At 39.9% G+C, this 17965-nt stretch overlaps 1 protein-coding gene across 2 annotated transcripts in view; it reads right to left on the reverse strand.

The window, feature by feature from the left end:
* Positions 1–4300: 4300 nt before the first annotated feature.
* The window catches only part of tmem150aa (transmembrane protein 150Aa), a 40221-nt gene continuing 26556 nt past the window's right edge, over positions 4301–17965 (reverse strand). For both annotated transcript variants that reach the window (XM_061985855.2, XM_061985857.2), the window contains exons 6-8: positions 10327–10454; positions 10075–10252; positions 4301–4701 (exon numbers count right to left, since the gene is read on the reverse strand). In XM_061985855.2, coding sequence (XP_061841839.1) covers positions 4388–4701; positions 10075–10252; positions 10327–10454 — 620 coding nt within the window. In that variant the 3' untranslated portion in view covers positions 4301–4387. The remainder of the gene's footprint in view (positions 4702–10074; positions 10253–10326; positions 10455–17965) is intronic.

Below are 17965 nucleotides of genomic sequence, written 5' to 3' on the forward strand. Positions count from 1 at the left end.
GGCCATTCTACGCAGGGATTGGTCAGAAATGATCAAATCCTACAACTTTGAGGCCAAATGATAATAGAGGAAACAGTCATATTAATATTGAAATTCAGATCACCAAAACAAATATTGGGATGGTCTACGATTAGAAATGACAAACAAACGCGATTCTAGAAAGAGTAAAAAAAAAAAAAAGGCAGTCCTGTATTCAACATTCAGAATCCTGCACCTGTGACAAATTACCGTATTTTTCGGAGTATAAGTCGCATTTTTTGGGGAAATGTATTTGATAAAAGCCAACACCAAGAATAGACATTTGAAAGGCAATTTAAAATAAACAACAGGCTGAATAAGTGTACGTTATATGAGGCATAAATAAGCAACTGGTATGTTAACGTAACATATTATGGTAAGAGTCATTCAAATAACTATAACATATAGAACATGCTATACGTTTACCAAACAATCTCTCACTCCTAATCACTAAATCCCATGAAATCTTATACGTCTAGTCTCTTACGTCAATGACATCAATAATATTATAATGTGTTCATCATTTCACACATAAGTCGCTCCTGACTACCGTATTTTTCGGACTATAAGTCAGTTTTTTTTTCATAGTTTGGCCCGGGGGTGCGACTTATACTCAGGAGCGACTTATGTGTGAAATGATGAACACATTAGCGTAAAATATCAAATAATATTATTTATCTCATTCCCTTCTTTATTATGCATTTTCGGCCCGGTGCGACTTATACAAACCCCGTTTCCATATGAGTTGGGAAATGGTGTTAGATGTAAATATAAACGGAATACAATGATTTGCAAATCAGTTTCAAGCCATATTCAGTTGAATATGCTACAAAGACAACATATTTGATGTTCAAACTCATAAACATTTTTTTTTTTGCAAATAATCATTAACTTTAGAATTTGATGCCAGCAACACGTGACAAAGAAGTTGGGAAAGGTGGCAATAAATACTGATAAAGTTGAGGAATGCTCATCAAACACTTATTTGGAACATCCCACAGGTGTGCAGGCTAGAGATGCGCGGATAGGCAATTATTTCATCCGCAACTGCATCAGAAAGTCGTCAACCACCCGCAATCCACCCGATCTAACATTTGATCAGAACTGCACCCGCCCGTTGTTATATATCTAATATAGACGATGCAAGGCATTAGTGAGGTTATAAAGCTTTTGCCTGTTAAAGAAAGGAGACTGATCCAATGCAGCACAGACATTCGCGTGCCACGCTGTCACGACCCAGACGCACACCAGTGCGCAATCATATGGGAGCCGCGCTGAGCGCACCTCCAAGCGCGTCTCGCCATCCATTTTCAGGGCTAGTTGATTCGGCAGGTGGGTTGTTACACACTCCTTAGCGGGTTCCGACTTCCATGGCCACCGTCCTGCTCTCTATATCAACCAGGGTGAGCCCCACCCCTTTCGTGAGCGCACTGCGCGCGGAGTGACCCCTGTTACGCGCCCCCGGCAACAGGGGTGGCGGGCAGATAAGCTGCGCGGGCGGAGCGCGCGGAGTGACCCCTGTTACGAGCCCCCGGCCACGGGGGTGGCGGGCAGGTAAGCTGCTTACCTGCTGCGCGTGACGCCGGCCGCGGCGAAGGCGGACGAGGCGGGGTGTCGGTGCGGTGGTGACCCTGGACGTGCGTCGGGCCCTTCTCGCGGATCGCCTCAGCTACGGCTCCCGGTGGGGCCCTCTCGGGGGAAGGGGCCTCGGTCCCGGACCCCGGCGAGGCGTCCCTTCTCCGCTCCGTAAAAGTGTCCATCTCTTTTTCTTTTTCTTCTTCTGTTGTGGCATATGCTGCAGGTGCCTGCTCGTTTTTCGTATGTGGGTAACAACATTTAACTATGTATATATATTTCCCAATTGGTTTAACTGCCACCCGCCTGAATCTATTTAAAATCTAATTTTTTTAAATTTCAATCGCCCGACCCGACCCGACCCGCTGATAAAATCTAATTTTTTTAAATTTCATCCGCCCAAATAGCAGATAATCCGCGGACTCCGCGGTTGTGCCCGCAAACCGCGCATCTCTAGTGCAGGCAAATTGGGAACAGGTGGGTGCCATGATTGGGTGTAAAAGTAGATTCCATGAAATGCTCAGTCATTCACAAACAAGAATGAGGCGAGGGTCACCACTTTGTCAACAAATGCCTGAGCAAATTGTTGAACAGTTTAAGAAAAACCTTTCTCAACCAGCTATTGCAAGGAATTTAGGGATTTCACCATCTACGCTCCGTAATATCATCAACGGGTTCAGAGAATCTGGAGAAATCACTGCACGTAAGCAGCTAAGCCCGTGACCTTCCATCCCTCAGGCTGTACTGCATCAACAAGCGACATCGGTGTGTAAAGGATATCACCACATGGGCTCAGGAACACTTCAGAAACCCACCGTCAGTAACTACAGTTGGTCGCTACATCTGTAAGTGCGAGTTAAAACTCTCCTATGCAAGGCGAAAACCGTTTTATCAACAACACCCAGAAACGCCGTCGGCTTCGCTGGGCCTGAGCTCATCTAAGATGGACTGATACAAAGTGGAAAAAGTGTTCTGTGGTCTGACCAGTCCACATTTCAAATTGTTTTTGGAAACTGTGGACGTCTGGACCAAAGAGGAAAAGAACCATCCGGGTCGTTATAGGCGCAAAGTGTAAAAAGGCAGCATGTGTGATGGTATGGGGGTGTATTAGTGGCCAAGACATGGGTAACTTACACATCTGTGAAGGCGCCATTAATGCTGAAAGGTACATACAGGTTTTGGAGCAACATATGTTGTTATCATGGGCGCCCCTGCTTATTTCAGCAAGACAATGCCAAGCCACGTGTTACATCAACGTGGCTTCATAGTAAAAGAGTGCGGGTACTAGACTGGCCTGCCTGTAGTCCAGACCGGTCTCCCATTGAAAATGTGAAGCCTAAAATAGCACAACGGAGACCCCCGGACTGTTGAACAACTTAAGCTGTACATCAAGCAAGAATGGGAAAGAATTCCACTTCAAAAATGTGTCTCCTCAGTTCCCAAACCTTTACTGAGTGTTGTTAAAAGGAAAGGCCATGTAACACAGTGGTGAACATGCCCTTTCCCAACTACTTTGGCACGTGTTGCAGCCATGAAATTCCAAGTTAATTATTATTTGCAAAAAATAAATAACGTTTATGAGTTTGAACATCAAATATGTTGTCTTTGTAGCATATATAACCTACTTAGTGGCCTAGTGGTTAGAGTGTTCGCCCTGAGATCGGTAGGTTGTGGGTTCAAACCCCGGCCGAGTCATACCAAAGACTATAAAAATGGGACCCATTACCTCCCTGCTTGGCACTCAGTATCAAGGGTTGGAATTGGGGGTTAAATCACCAAAAATGATTCCCGGGCGCGGCCACCGCTGCTGCCCACTGCTCCCCTCACCTCCCAGGGGGTGATCAAGGGTGATGGGTTAAATGCAGAGAATAATTTCGCCACACCTAGTGTGTGTGTGACAATCATTGCTACTTTAACTTTAACTTTATATTCAACTGAATATGGCTTGAAAAGGATCTGCAAATCATTGTATTCCGTTTATATTTACATCTAACACAATTTCCCAACTCATATGGAAACGGGGTTTATACTCCCGACGCGACTTATACTCTGAAAAATACGGTATGAAAAAAAACTGCGATTTATAATCCGAAAAATACGATAATATTGTGTCGTTCAAAAAGTGCCGTGCAAAAGTCAGATCCATTGATCGGTGATGAAGAGTAGAAAAAGAAAACCTCCACCAAGGCATCCTCGTGGATCCAACATACCTGGCAGCTTTTGAACCTTAGCTTAGCATCATCCTGCTCACATGGAAATGAAGAACATGACCTCCTTAGCAGAGGTAGTTGGCCAGGTAGGATCCATCTTCACCAGACAAGTCAGATCTTTACTAGAACTTAGTAAGAACTCATAGAAAAAACTAACAAGAGCAAAGCGATTAGTAGAAAAGAGCTTATAGTTTTAAAATGTTGGTATTGCAGTGGATCTCCTTCCAGTTCTCAGCTGGCATGGACTGGACTTGTAGTGGTGAGGACACCTGGACACCTCATAGTGGTGAGGACACCTCATAGTGGTGAGGACACCTGGACACCTCATAGTGGTGAGGACACCTCATAGTGAGGACACCTGGACACCTCATAGTGGTGAGGACACCTCATAGTGAGGACACCTGGACACCTCATAGTGGTGAGGACACCTCATAGTGAGGACACCTCATAGTGAGGACACCTGGACACCTCATAGTGGTGAGGACACCTCATAGTGAGGACACCTGGACACCTCATAGTGGTGAGGACACCTGGAGGGGAAAGAATGATATTAGTTGTAAAAAAAAGAGTAGTTGCCATGCCAGCTACAACATGGCTATGCTCTCCGGGGTGCAGTTGAGATGTGTGGACGTGCTGCTGCCGCCGGGCGACTTGAGGCCCTTGGTGGTGGCGGCGCTGCCCGCGCTCAGCGCAGAGTCCCGGGCCCTGGGGCCCAGGATCACCCCCGAGCCGTGGTGGAGGCACTGCTGCAGGCCCGCCATCAAGGTGTCGCCCGTCACCGTGCCGAACTCGTAGGTGAAGGTGCCGTAGAAGACCAGGATGTCCACGGTGAAGACCCACTCGCAGATGGCGGCGGCGTGCTGCAGCGTGAAGCTCTCGTGCACAAAGAAGATGCCGCCTGGGGAAGGTTAAGGAGCAGTACGGGACAATGGAAATATGTCTAATAATAATAATAATAATACTAATATAATCATATTATTATTATGATTGATACTAATAATAATCATAATGGTAATAATACTAATAATAATCATCATAATAATACTAATAATAATAATCATAATAATACTACTACTACTAATAATAATCATACTAATAATAATAGTAATAATAATAATCATAATAATACTAATACTAATATAATCATATTATTATTATGATTGATACTAATAATAATCATAAAGGTAATAATACTACTAATAATAATAATCATAATAATACTACTAATAATAATAATCATAATAATAATACTAATAATAATAATATACTAATAATAATAATAATCATACTAATAATAATAGTAATAATAATCATAATAATACTAATAATAATAATAATACTAATATAATCATATTATTATTATGATTGATACTAATAATAATCATAATGGTAATAATACTAATAATAATAATCATAATAATACTACTACTAATAATAATAATAATCATACTAATAATAATAATAATCATAATACTAATAATACTAATATAATCATATTATTATTATGATTGATACTAATAATAATCATAATGGTAATAATACTAATAATAATAATCATAATAATACTACTAATAATAATAATACTACTAATAATACTAATAATAATCATAATAATCATACTAATAATAGTAATAATAATAATCATAATAATACTAATAATAATAATCATAATAATAATACTAATATAATCATATTATTATGATTGATACTAATAATAATCATAATGGTAATACTAATAATAATAATAATCATACTAATAATAATAGTAATAATAATAATCATAATAATACTAATAATCATAATAATAATATAATCATATTATTATTATGATTGATACTAATAATCATAATGGTAATAATACTAATAATAATAATAATACTACTACTACTAATAATAATACTAATAATAATAATATACTAATAACAATAATAATAATAATAATCATACTAATAATAATCATATTAATACTAATAATAATAATCATAATAATAATACTAATATAATCATATTATTATGATTGATACTAATAATAATCATAATGGTAATAATACTAATAATAATCATCATAATAATACTAATAATCATAATAATAATACTAATATAATCATATTATTATGATTGATACTAATAATAATCATAATGGTAATAATAATAATAATAATCATAATAATACTAATAATCATAATAATAATACTAATATAATCATATTATTATTATGATTGATACTAATAATAATCATAATGGTAATAATACTAATAATAATACTACTACTAATAATAATCATAATAATAATACTAATAATAATAATATACTAATAATAATAATAATCATACTAATAATAATAGTAATAATAATAATCATAATAATAATAATACTAATATAATCATATTATTATTATGATTGATACTAATAATAATCATAATGGCAATAATACTAATAATAATAATCATAATAATACTACTACTAATAATAATAATCATACTAATAATAGTAATAATAATCATAATAATACTAATAATCATAATAATAATACTAATATAATCGTATTATTATTATGATTGATACTAATAATAATCATAATGGTAACAATACTACTAATAATAATCATAATAATACTACTAATAATAATAATCATAATAATAATACTACTAATAATAATATACTAATAACAATAATAATAATAATCATACTACTAATAATAGTAATAATAATAATCATAATAATACTACTAATAATAATAATCCTAGTGCATGCTGGATGACTACAACTGGTCATTGACACAGCAAAACATTTTTGGACTTCATTTCTTTCTAACACTTAGTAAGACATGTCAACATCTGTCTGTCCATTCACGCACACACTATTCAAAACCTAAAAATTATTTCTATTCACATACTCACAAAATATAAACATCTGTCCATTCATATACAAAATATAAACATTTGTCTGTCTCATCACACACACACAATATTAACATCTGTCTGTCCACTCACATACACACAAAATATGTAAACCTGACTGCCTAAACATCTGTCTATTCACATACACACAAAACATAAATATATGTCTGTCCACTCACATATACACAAAATATAAAGCTATTCACAAACCTAAACCTCTTGTCTATTCACATACACAACATATTAACATTTGTCTGTCTATTCACATACATACAAAATATAAACATTTGTCTACTCACATACACACAATATTAACATCTGTCTACTCACATTCACACAAAATATTTTATGTAGATTTGTCAGTCTAAACATCTTTCTATTCACATACACACAAAATATAAATATCTGTCTGTCCACTCACATATACACAAAGACCTAAACCTCTGTCTATTCACATACACAACATATTAATCTTTGTCTGTCTATTCACACACACACACACACAATAAACTGTCTAATCACATACACACAAAATATAAACATTTGTCTGTCTACTCACATCACACACAATATTAACATCTGTCTGTCCACTCACATACACACAAAATATGTAGATCTGTCTGCCTAAACATCTTTCTATTCACATACACACAAAATATAAATATCTGTCTATCCACTCACATATACACAAAATATAAAGCTATTCACATACACAAAAACCTAAACCTCTTGTCTATTCACATACACAACATATTAACATTTGTCTGTCTATTCACATACACACAAAATAAACATCTGTCTAGTCACATACACACAAAATATAAAAACTATCCACATATACACAACATATTCCTAATCACATACACACAAAATATAAATACCCGTCAGTACATTCACACAACATATAAATTACCTGTCTGTCCATTCATACACACAAAATATAAAAGCTATCCACATACACACAATAATTGTATTCCTAATCACATACACACAACATATAAATACCTGTCTGTCCATTCACATGCACACAAAATACAAATACTTGTCTGTCCACTCACATACACACAAAATGCAGGCTGGCACAATTTAAACTTCAGTATGTCCGATCACAGAATCGATGAGTCTTAAATGGGAGAATGAAAGGTCAGGAGCTAGTAAAGGTGAGGAGGTGAGTGTGAGCTAGTAAAGGTGAGTGTGAGCTAGTAAAGGTGAGGAGGTGAGTAGTGAGCTAGTAAAGGTGAGTGTGAGCTAGTAAAGGTGAGGAGGTGAGTGTGAGCTAGTAAAGGTGAGGAGGTAAGTAGTGAGCTAGTAAAAGTGAGTAGTGAGCTAGTAAAGGTGAGGAGGTGAGTAGTGAGCTAGTAAAGGTGAGTGTGAGCTAGTAAAGGTGAGGAGGTGAGTGTGAGCTAGTAAAGGTGAGGAGGTAAGTAGTGAGCTAGTAAAGGTGAGTGTGAGCTAGTAAAGGTGAGGAGGTGAGTGTGAGCTAGTAAAGGTGAGGAGGTAAGTAGTGAGCTAGTAAAGGTGAGTGTGAGCTAGTAAAGGTGAGGAGGTGAGTGTGAGCTAGTAAAGGTGAGGAGGTGAGTAGTGAGCTAGTAAAGGTGAGTGTGAGCTAGTAAAGGTGAGGAGGTGAGTGTGAGCTAGTAAAGGTGAGGAGGTAAGTAGTGAGCTAGTAAAAGTGAGTAGTGAGCTAGTAAAGGTGAGGAGGTGAGTAGTGAGCTAGTAAAGGTGAGGAGGTAAGTAGTGAGCTAGTAAAGGTGAGTGTGAGCTAGTAAAGGTGAGGAGGTGAGTGTGAGCTAGTAAAGGTGAGGAGGTGAGTAGTGAGCTAGTAAAGGTGAGTGTGAGCTAGTAAAGGTGAGGAGGTGAGTGTGAGCTAGTAAAGGTGAGGAGGTAAGTAGTGAGCTAGTAAAAGTGAGTAGTGAGCTAGTAAAGGTGAGGAGGTGAGTAGTGAGCTAGTAAAGGTGAGGAGGTAAGTAGTGAGCTAGTAAAGGTGAGGAGGTGAGTAGTGAGCTAGTAAAGGTGAGGAGGCAAGTAGTGAGCTAGTAAAGGTGAGTAGTGAGCTAGTAAGGGTGAGGAGGTGAGTGTGAGCTAGTAATGGTGAGGAGGTGAGTGTGAGCTAGTAAAGGTGAGGAGGTGAGTAGTGAGCTAGTAAAGGTGAGGAGGTGAGTAGTGAGCTAGTAAAGGTGAGGAAGTAAGTAGTGAGCTAGTAAAGGTGAATAGTGAGCTAGTAAAGGTGACGAGGTGAGTAGTGAGCTAGTAAAGGTGAGGAGGTGAATGTGGGCTAATAAAGGTGAGGAGGTGAGTAGTGAGCTAGTAAAGGTGAGGGTGAGCTAGTAAAGGTGAGGTGAGTAGTGAGCTAGTAAAGGTGAGGAGGTGAATGTGAGCTAGTAAAGGTGAGGAGGTGAGTGTGAGCTAGTAAAGGTGAGGAGGTGAGTGTGAGCTAATAAAGGTGAGGAGGTGAGTAGTGAGCTAGTAAAGGTGAGGAGGTGAATGTGAGCTAGTAAAGGTGAGGAGGTGAATGTTAGCTAGTAAAGGTGAGTAGGTGAGTAGTGAGCTAGCAAAGGTGAGTGAGCTAGTAAAGGTGAGGAGGTGAGTAGTGAGCTAGTGAAGGTGAGGAGGTGAGTAGTGAGCTAGTAAAGGTGAGGAGGTGAATGTTAGCTAGTAAAGGTGAGGAGGTGAGTAGTGAGCTAGCAAAGGTGAGTGAGCTAGTAAAGGTGAGGAGGTAAGTAGTGCGCTAGAGGAGGTGAGTAGTGAGCTAGTAACGGTGAGGAGGTGAATGTGAGCTAGTAAAGGTGAGGAGGTGAGTAGTGAGCTAATAAAGGTGAGTGTGAGCTAGTAAAGGTGAGGAGGTAAGTAGTGCGCTAGAGGAGGTGAGTAGTGAGCTAGTAACGGTGAGGAGGTGAATGTGAGCTAGTAAAGGTGAGGAGGTGAGTGTGAGCTAGTAAAGGTGAGGAGGTGAATGTGAGCTAGTAAAGGTGAGGAGGTGAGTAGTGAGCTAGTAAAGGTGAGTGTGAGCTAGTAAAGGTGAGGAGGTGAGTAGTGAGCTAGTAAAGGTGAGTGTGAGCTAGTAAAGGTGAGTAGTGAGCTAGTAAAGGTGAGGAGGTGAGTAGTGAGCTAGTAAAGGTGAGTGTGAGCTAGTAAAGGTGAGGAGGTGAGTAGTGAGCTAGTAAAGGTGAGTGTGAGCTAGTAAAGGTGAGGAGGTGAGTAGTGAGCTAGTAAAGGTGTGAGCTAGTAAAGGTGAGGAGGTGAGTAGTGAGCTAGTAAAGGTGTGAGCTAGTAAAGGTGAGGAGGTGAGTAGTGAGCTAGTAAAGGTGAGGAGGTGAGTAGTGAGCTAGTAAAGGTGTGAGCTAGTAAAGGTGTGTACAAGTAAAGGATGCTGAGGACGAGGGAGACCATGGCTGCGAGTGCCAGAGCCACACGGAGGTGTGCCATCCAGTAGTCCAGGGCGGTGACTGCCACCCGGTAGGTGAGCACACACTGTAAGCACACAAAAAGAAGCCCTGCTGGGAAGGCCACACCAGCGCCCACATAGTGCAGAGACTTGGCGTGGTCAACCTGTCAGGTGGATGAACACCATCAGAGGGTGGTGCTGTGTGGTCCAGGTGTGACTTTACTAAACGTGTGTTCACCTGGAAGTTGCCCACCATGACCAGACCCACCGCGTTGGTGCAACCCGACACCAGCGCACTGGTGTTGACCCAACACCCGTGGCTGTGTTCTATCACCTGGGCGTAGCGCAGAAGGCACACCATCACCACTGTGGACAACAAATACACAAACACTTAACACCACTACAAGGTAGGTGGAAATGCACTAGACAATTTAACAGAAATAATCAGAATTAAAGCTGCAAGCAGCGATGGACGGGACCGACTTTGAGGGCTCATAAAATCCAAACCGGAGCAGTAATTAAAACTCTTTCATCAACTTTTAATCAGAAGGGTTCAATCTCTCTCCTGTGCTAATTTGAAGCCGACACGACAAACGCGCTCAGGAGGAGATAATGTTTGAAAAAAGGTGACTGTTTTTACTCAACTTTTGTTTTGAAGGGGGAATTGCAAACTTCCTGTTGATTTTTGCTGGGGGTTGTGAGTGAATGAAATCTAGGTCTAAGTGAGACCTACATAGAGGTTTTTGTTTCATGTCTCTACAACATTCCTACTGGGAGTCACAGGCAGTTTTGTCTGAGTTTTCTTCCTAGGGGGCGCTAGAGCGCAATTTTGAGTTTTGGGGTTTGGTTTTTTTGATTAGATCGCAATTTTCGCCAGTCCTGACGTGTGTTAAGGGGGTCAAATTACAGCTCAAAGAGGCGGCGGAATAATAATAATAATAAAACGCTAGAAATACAATAGAGTCCTCTGTCCCAAAGGGACTCGGTCCCTAACAATACCAAAATGTCATGAGTTTCATTATTGCCCAATGAAGACCTCATTGGCTTACAGTAAGTATTGTAGGAGCCTAAATGATGTTTAAGTTACTTTACATTTTATGGAGGGTGCTTTATGTTTATTCAGCCAAAATGGGACTATTGACTTTATTGAAATACCGTATCTTTCGGACTATAAGTCGCAGTTTTTTTCATAGTTTGGCCGGGCTCCAGTGCGACTTATATGTTTTTTTTCCTTCTTTATTATGCATTTTCGGCAGGTGCGACTTATACTCCGAAAAATACGGTAATACAAAAATGTATATATTGCATCCTTAGAATAATTATAAGTAGGTGTTAGAATAATTGTATCTAAGTTATCACAAAAACTTTGTGTTGAAATGAGTTCCCAGCGAGAAGACCAAAAGCTGTCTTTGAACCTACCAAGAAGTCTTGTAAAACTCCACTGTGTAGGATGGGAAGCAACATGAAGGTGTTCTGTTTTTCTTTCATGTATTGTAATCAACAGAAAGATATTGTTTTTTAACCCAAGGACTACAAAGCGGAGAGAAGGCAGGATCTGCTCAAGTTCCAGACACCGCTTTTTTGAACTCTTTTACGAACCTTTCTTTGAACTGTTGTACGACCTTTTCTGTGAAGTGTTTACGACCTTTTCTTTTGAACTGTTCTGTAACCAAAGGCAACGCTGTTTTACGACCCACGTCCCTTTGGAAGCAGCTGTGGCCATGTGGTCAGGGAAAGTCCAAATAAAAGGAGGAGGCGTACAATCTTTGGCCAGAACGTGCTGGAGACTGTACAAGAGTACAGACCAGACGTTTCTCCTCAAATGTAATTCTGTCTCTGTTTGATTCTTTGCTTCTTGTCCTGTTTAATAGATGTCATCAGTGTTTGAACCTGACAGTAGGGCTGGGAGATATATGGAATATACTTGTCTCTGTGCGATATAGAAAATGACTATATTGGAGTATACCTTCTCACGCAGTTGCTTTTAGCTGCAGGAATTACACTACACACACTCTTTCTTGTCTCTCCTTCTCACAGAGACTTAAAACAAGCGCACCTTCTCATATACGTCACATACTGCCGCGCGTGCAACGTCATACGCCCTCGCCGAGCAGAGAGGTAGCGGCATGGGTAAAGTTAGCTGTGGTGCGAGTGGTAATACGAGAGAGAGAAGGTGCGAATCTGGTAACAAATGAAGGAAGAATTAATTCCTAAGCAGGGGGTCCATCGTCTGGCGGTGGTTTGGCTTCAAGCGGGAAGATGTTGAACAGACAACCGTAATTTGTCAAGTATGCGGCAAAAGCGTTGCTACAAAAAGTAGCGGCACTGCTAATATGTAGCATCATTTGAAAAGTCACCCCGCTAGAGAATGAAGAGTGCTTGAAACTCCGCATGTCAACATCTCCGGCTGGTGCCACACCCACAAAATGCCCAAGCAACCATTTCCACATCGACACCGTATGAAAAAAATAGTCAACAACAGAAGGAGATAACGTCCGCAGGAACCTACCACATACACTATTTGATTTCCTATTATGCAGCTCATTTTTATTTGACACTTATTGAAATATCTTGTGTGACATCATGCACAAAAGTGCACTTTATTTGTTTGTAACTGTTGTAGTGGCGTTCTGTACAAAAAGTGCACTTTAATTGAGTGTTGTTTTGATGTGTCATCTTAGTGACATCATGAACAAAAGTGCACTAATAGCTTGTTTTAAAATGTCTCTGACAATCTTGCACTTTCTGTTTTGAAATGACTTGAATGTTTGTGCCAATAATAGTGTTTAATAAATACACTTTTAGTTGTGATTTCCCTCTCTGCATGAAAGTTTAAAAGTAGCATATATTAATGCAGTATGAAAAAGAATGTTTTAATGTACCGTATTTTCCGCACTATTAGCCGCACCTAAAAACCACAAATTTACTCAAAAGCTGACAGTGCGGCTTATAACCCGGTGCGCTTTATATATGGATTAATATTACGATTCATTTTCATAAAGTTTCGATCTCGCAACTTCGGTAAACAGCCGCCATCTTTTTTCCCGGTAGAACAGGAAGCGCTTCTTCTTCTACGCAAGCAACCGCCAAGGTAAGCACCCGCCCCCATAGAACAGGAAGCGCTTCTTCTTCTACTGTAAGCAACCACCCGCCCCCGTAGAAGAAGAAGAAGCGCGCGGATATCACCGTACGTTTCATTTCCTTTGTGTGTTTACATCTGTAAAGACCACAAAATGGCTCCTACTAAGCGTCAGGGATCCGGTTCATGAAAAGACGCAATCTCTCCATCCGCACACGGACTACTATTTCACAGCAACTGCCTAAAGACTTTCAAGAAAAGCTGGCTACTTTCCGTGCATATTGTAAAAACAAGATAGCTGAAAAAAAGATCCGGCCAGAGAACATTATCAACATGGACGAGGTTCCACTGACTTTTGATATTCCTGTGAACCGCACTGTGGATACAACGGGAGCACGTACGGTGAATATTCGCACCACAGGGAATGAGAAGTCATCCTTCACTGTGGTTCTAGCTTGCCATGCTAATGGCCAGAAACTTCCACCCATGGTGATATTCAAAAGGAAGACCTTGCCAAAAGAGACCTTTCCAGCCGGCGTCATCATAAAAGCTAACTCGAAGGGATGGATGGATGAAGAAAAGATGAGCGAGTGGTTAAGGTAAGTTTAAGTTTACGCGAAGAGGCCGGGTGGCTTTTTTCACGCAGCTCTGTCCATGTTGATATACGTATGTTTGTGATTGCACATTTGCGTACATTTTGGGAGTGAACAGAGTTGTTAGAACGCTGGTTTTTAATATATTATTAAAGTTTGACTGACCTATCTGACTGTTTTTTTGACATTCCTTTAGCGCAGTTAGATGCGGCTTATAACACCGGGCGGCTTATAGGTGGACAAAGTTTTGAAATATGCCGTTCATTGAAGGCGCGGCTTTTAACCCAGGGCGCCTTATGGTGCGGAAAATACGGTAGACATTCAATCTGCTGTGATTATATGCATCAAGTGTTCATTCAAGGCTAAATCAAATCAAATCAAATCAACTTTATTTATAAAGCACATTTAAAATTGACCACAGGGGTAGCCAAAGTGCTGTACAATGGACAGGTTAAAAGATAAAACGAGTACCAAGCAAACAACACAACACAAACAGAATATGATAAAAAAAATAAAAAAATAAAAATAGAATAAATAAAAACATAAAAACAGGATCACAGCAGGTGTATTATGGGGCGCCATTGCAGGATGGATATCACTCAGTGTTAAAAGCCATGGAATAAAAGTATGTTTTTAAGAGAGATTTAAAAACAGGAAGAGGAGGCTTGTCTAACACTCAGAGGTAGGTCGTTCCAGAGCTTGGGAGCAGCAATGGCGAAAGCTCTGTCACCTCTAAGGTTCAGCCTTGTGTCAGGGACCGTCAACAGCAGCTGATCGGCTGATCTTAAGGATCGGGTGGGGCAGTAAGGCTGAAGGAGGTCGGAGAGATAGGTTGGCGCGAGGTTGTTTAGACATTTAAAAACAAATAAAAGGAGTTTAAAATGTATTCGATAACGCACAGGGAGCCCGTGAAGGGACGCTAAAATAGGGGTGATGTGCTCACGTCTGCGGGTCTGTGTTAGCAGACGAGCAGCAGAGTTCTGCACGAGCTGCAGGCGGGCGAGGGAGGCCTGGCTAATGCCTACATACAGGGCATTACAGTAATCAAGACGAGTCGAGATAAAAGCGTGGATTAATTTCTCAAGATCATGTCCTGATAGAAGCGGTTTCACTTTCGCTATTTGGCGTAATTGATAAAAGCTTTTTTGTACGACGCTGCTGATTTGTTTTTCGAATTTAAAATCTGAGTCGGACTTTACCCCCAGGTTTGTGACACAGTCGCTGAGATACGGGGTCAGAGTGCCGAGGTCCACGTTGGGGGAGGGAGAGCGACTTAGACCGAACAACATAACTTCAGTTTTATCTTCATTTAGGCTCAGGAAGTTAGCTGAAAGCCAGACTTTGATGTCGTGCAGGCAGTCAATAAGACGTTGAACCGTGTTATTTTGTGCCATGGGAAAATAAATCTGGCAATCATCGGCGTAAAAATGAAATGCAATACTGTACTTCCTAAAAATAGAACCAAGGGGGAGAAGGTTAAGCGCAAATAAAATTGGGGCAAGGATTGAGCCCTGGGGGACCCCATGTGGTAAAGGAGCTGTGGAAGACATAAAACTGTCTACTTTTACACAAACACTCCTGTCGGTTAGGTACGACCGGAACCAGTTGAGGGCGGCGCCCTTAATGCCCACACAGTTCTCAAGACGAGTGATTAAGGTGGCGTGGAACGCAGCAGACAGATCTAAAAGCACCAGGACAACATATTTACCAGAATCAGTTGACAGGAGGATATCGTTAAAAACTTTTAGAAGCGCTGACTCTGTGCTGTGGAGGGCTAAGGCAAAACATCCAGATATACAGGTAAAAGCCAGTAAATTAGAATATTTTGAAAAACTTGATTTATTTCAGTAATTGCATTCAAAAGGTGTAACTTGTACATTATATTTATTCATTGCACACAGACTGATGCATTCAAATGTTTATTTCATTTAATTTTGATGATTTGAAGTGGCAACAAATGAAAATCCAAAATTCCGTGTGTCACAAAATTAGAATATTACTTAAGGCTAATACAAAAAAGGGATTTTTAGAAATGTTGGCCAACTGAAAAGTATGAAAATGAAAAATATGAGCATGTACAATACTCAATACTTGGTTGGAGCTCCTTTTGCCTCAATTACTGCGTTAATGCGGCGTGGCATGGAGTCGATGAGTTTCTGGCACTGCTCAGGTGTTATGAGAGCCCAGGTTGCTCTGATAGTGGCCTTCAACTCTTCTGCGTTTTTGGGTCTGGCATTCTGGATCTCAGGAAACAGAGTGGACCGACACCAGCAGATGACATGGCACCCCAAACCATCACCCAACCATGCAAATTTTGCATTTCCTTTGGAAATCGAGGTCCCAGAGTCTGGAGGAAGACAGGAGAGGCACAGGATCCACGTTGCCTGAAGTCTAGTGTAAAGTTTCCACCATCAGTGTTGGTTTGGGGTGCCATGTCATCTGCTGGTGTCGGTCCACTCTGTTTCCTGAGATCCAGGGTCAACGCAGCCGTCTACCAGCAAGTTTTAGAGCACTTCATGCTTCCTGCTGCTGACCTGCTCTATGGAGATGGAGATTTCAAGTTCCAACAGGACTTGGCGCCTGCACACAGCGCAAAATCTACCCGTGCCTGGTTTACGGACCATGGTATTTCTGTTCTAAATTGGCCCGCCAACTCCCCTGACCTTAGCCCCATAGAAAATCTGTGGGGTATTGTGAAAAGGAAGATGCAGAATGCCAGACCCAAAAACGCAGAAGAGTTGAAGGCCACTATCAGAGCAACCTGGGCTCTCATAACACCTGAGCAGTGCCAGAAACTCATCGACTCCATGCCACGCCGCATTAACGCAGTAATTGAGGCAAAAGGAGCTCCAACCAAGTATTGAGTATTGTACATGCTCATATTTTTCATTTTCATACTTTTCAGTTGGCCAACATTTCTAAAAATCCCTTTTTTGTATTAGCCTTAAGTAATATTCTAATTTTGTGACACACGGAATTTTGGATTTTCATTTGTTGCCACTTCAAATCATCAAAATTAAATGAAATAAACATTTGAATGCATCAGTCTGTGTGCAATGAATAAATATAATGTACAAGTTACACCTTTTGAATGCAATTACTGAAATAAATCAAGTTTTTCAAAATATTCTAATTTACTGGCTTTTACCTGTATATATGGTGTATGGTGACATGGACTAAACATATATATGGTGTATCGTGACATGGACTAAACATATCCACATATATATGGTGTATCATGACATGGACTAAAAATATTGAGATATTAATAAAAGGCCACTTTATTTGTAATTATTACATTTGTCTGAATAATTTGATGACGTACTATTTTTTTACTGCTTTAATACAGTGAAGAATATTTAACTGTTTAATTGCATATATGGCGGAAGGATCTGTGTGGTAATAAGGTTTGGACACAATGCATTATGGGTAATGGCAGTCAGGTATGGTGGTATCAAGCCACAGTTTTTTTGACCTTACTCTTACTTTTTCTAACTCTTTCTTACTATACCAAACTCACTTTATTTTGCCATTCATTTGTTCCCACGTCGTTATTGTTTGATGTATTTGAATGATTAAGTTGACAAGTAGACGACACAAAACAAAGAGGAGCGTCTGGAGTTGTGTTTGTTGTTGCCGCAGGAAGCGGAGCAGGAGAAAGTAGAGGAGCGTCAAGCTAAGGCTTCATTAGGAAACTACATTTTAATTATTTTCACTAACCAAACACTTGATTTTAAAAGATGTACTATGCAAAGACTAGAGTTATGAATGTAGTTGATCAGACAAGTGTTTCTAATATTATCATACCTGCCAACTTTTGAAATCAGAAAAACCTAGTAGCCAGGGTCCAGGGGCTGCAGGCCCCGGTAGGTCCAGGACAAAGTCCTGGTGGGGGGTTCAGGCCGACGCAAAATGATTATTAGCATTCAGACAGGTTAAAATGTTGCTAAAACCATCACTTTTCTATCAGTCACAGTGACTTTTCAAAACAAAAATATTACAGCAAAAATCATATGGGTTGATTGACATGTTTATTCTGTAAGCTAACTTCAATAGTTTGAAATTCTTTTGACAGTTAATGCCAGTTATCCTGTCAACCTTTCACAAGACTTCAATTTGTTAATTGAAAGTATAAACAGTATAAACACTTTTTACAGTAAACAAATGGTAAAACAGTACTAAACAATTCCATTAAAAAAAAAATT

This window comes from Nerophis lumbriciformis, linkage group LG12 (genome assembly GCF_033978685.3).
Source record: "Nerophis lumbriciformis linkage group LG12, RoL_Nlum_v2.1, whole genome shotgun sequence".
Classification (NCBI taxonomy): domain Eukaryota; kingdom Metazoa; phylum Chordata; class Actinopteri; order Syngnathiformes; family Syngnathidae; genus Nerophis; species Nerophis lumbriciformis.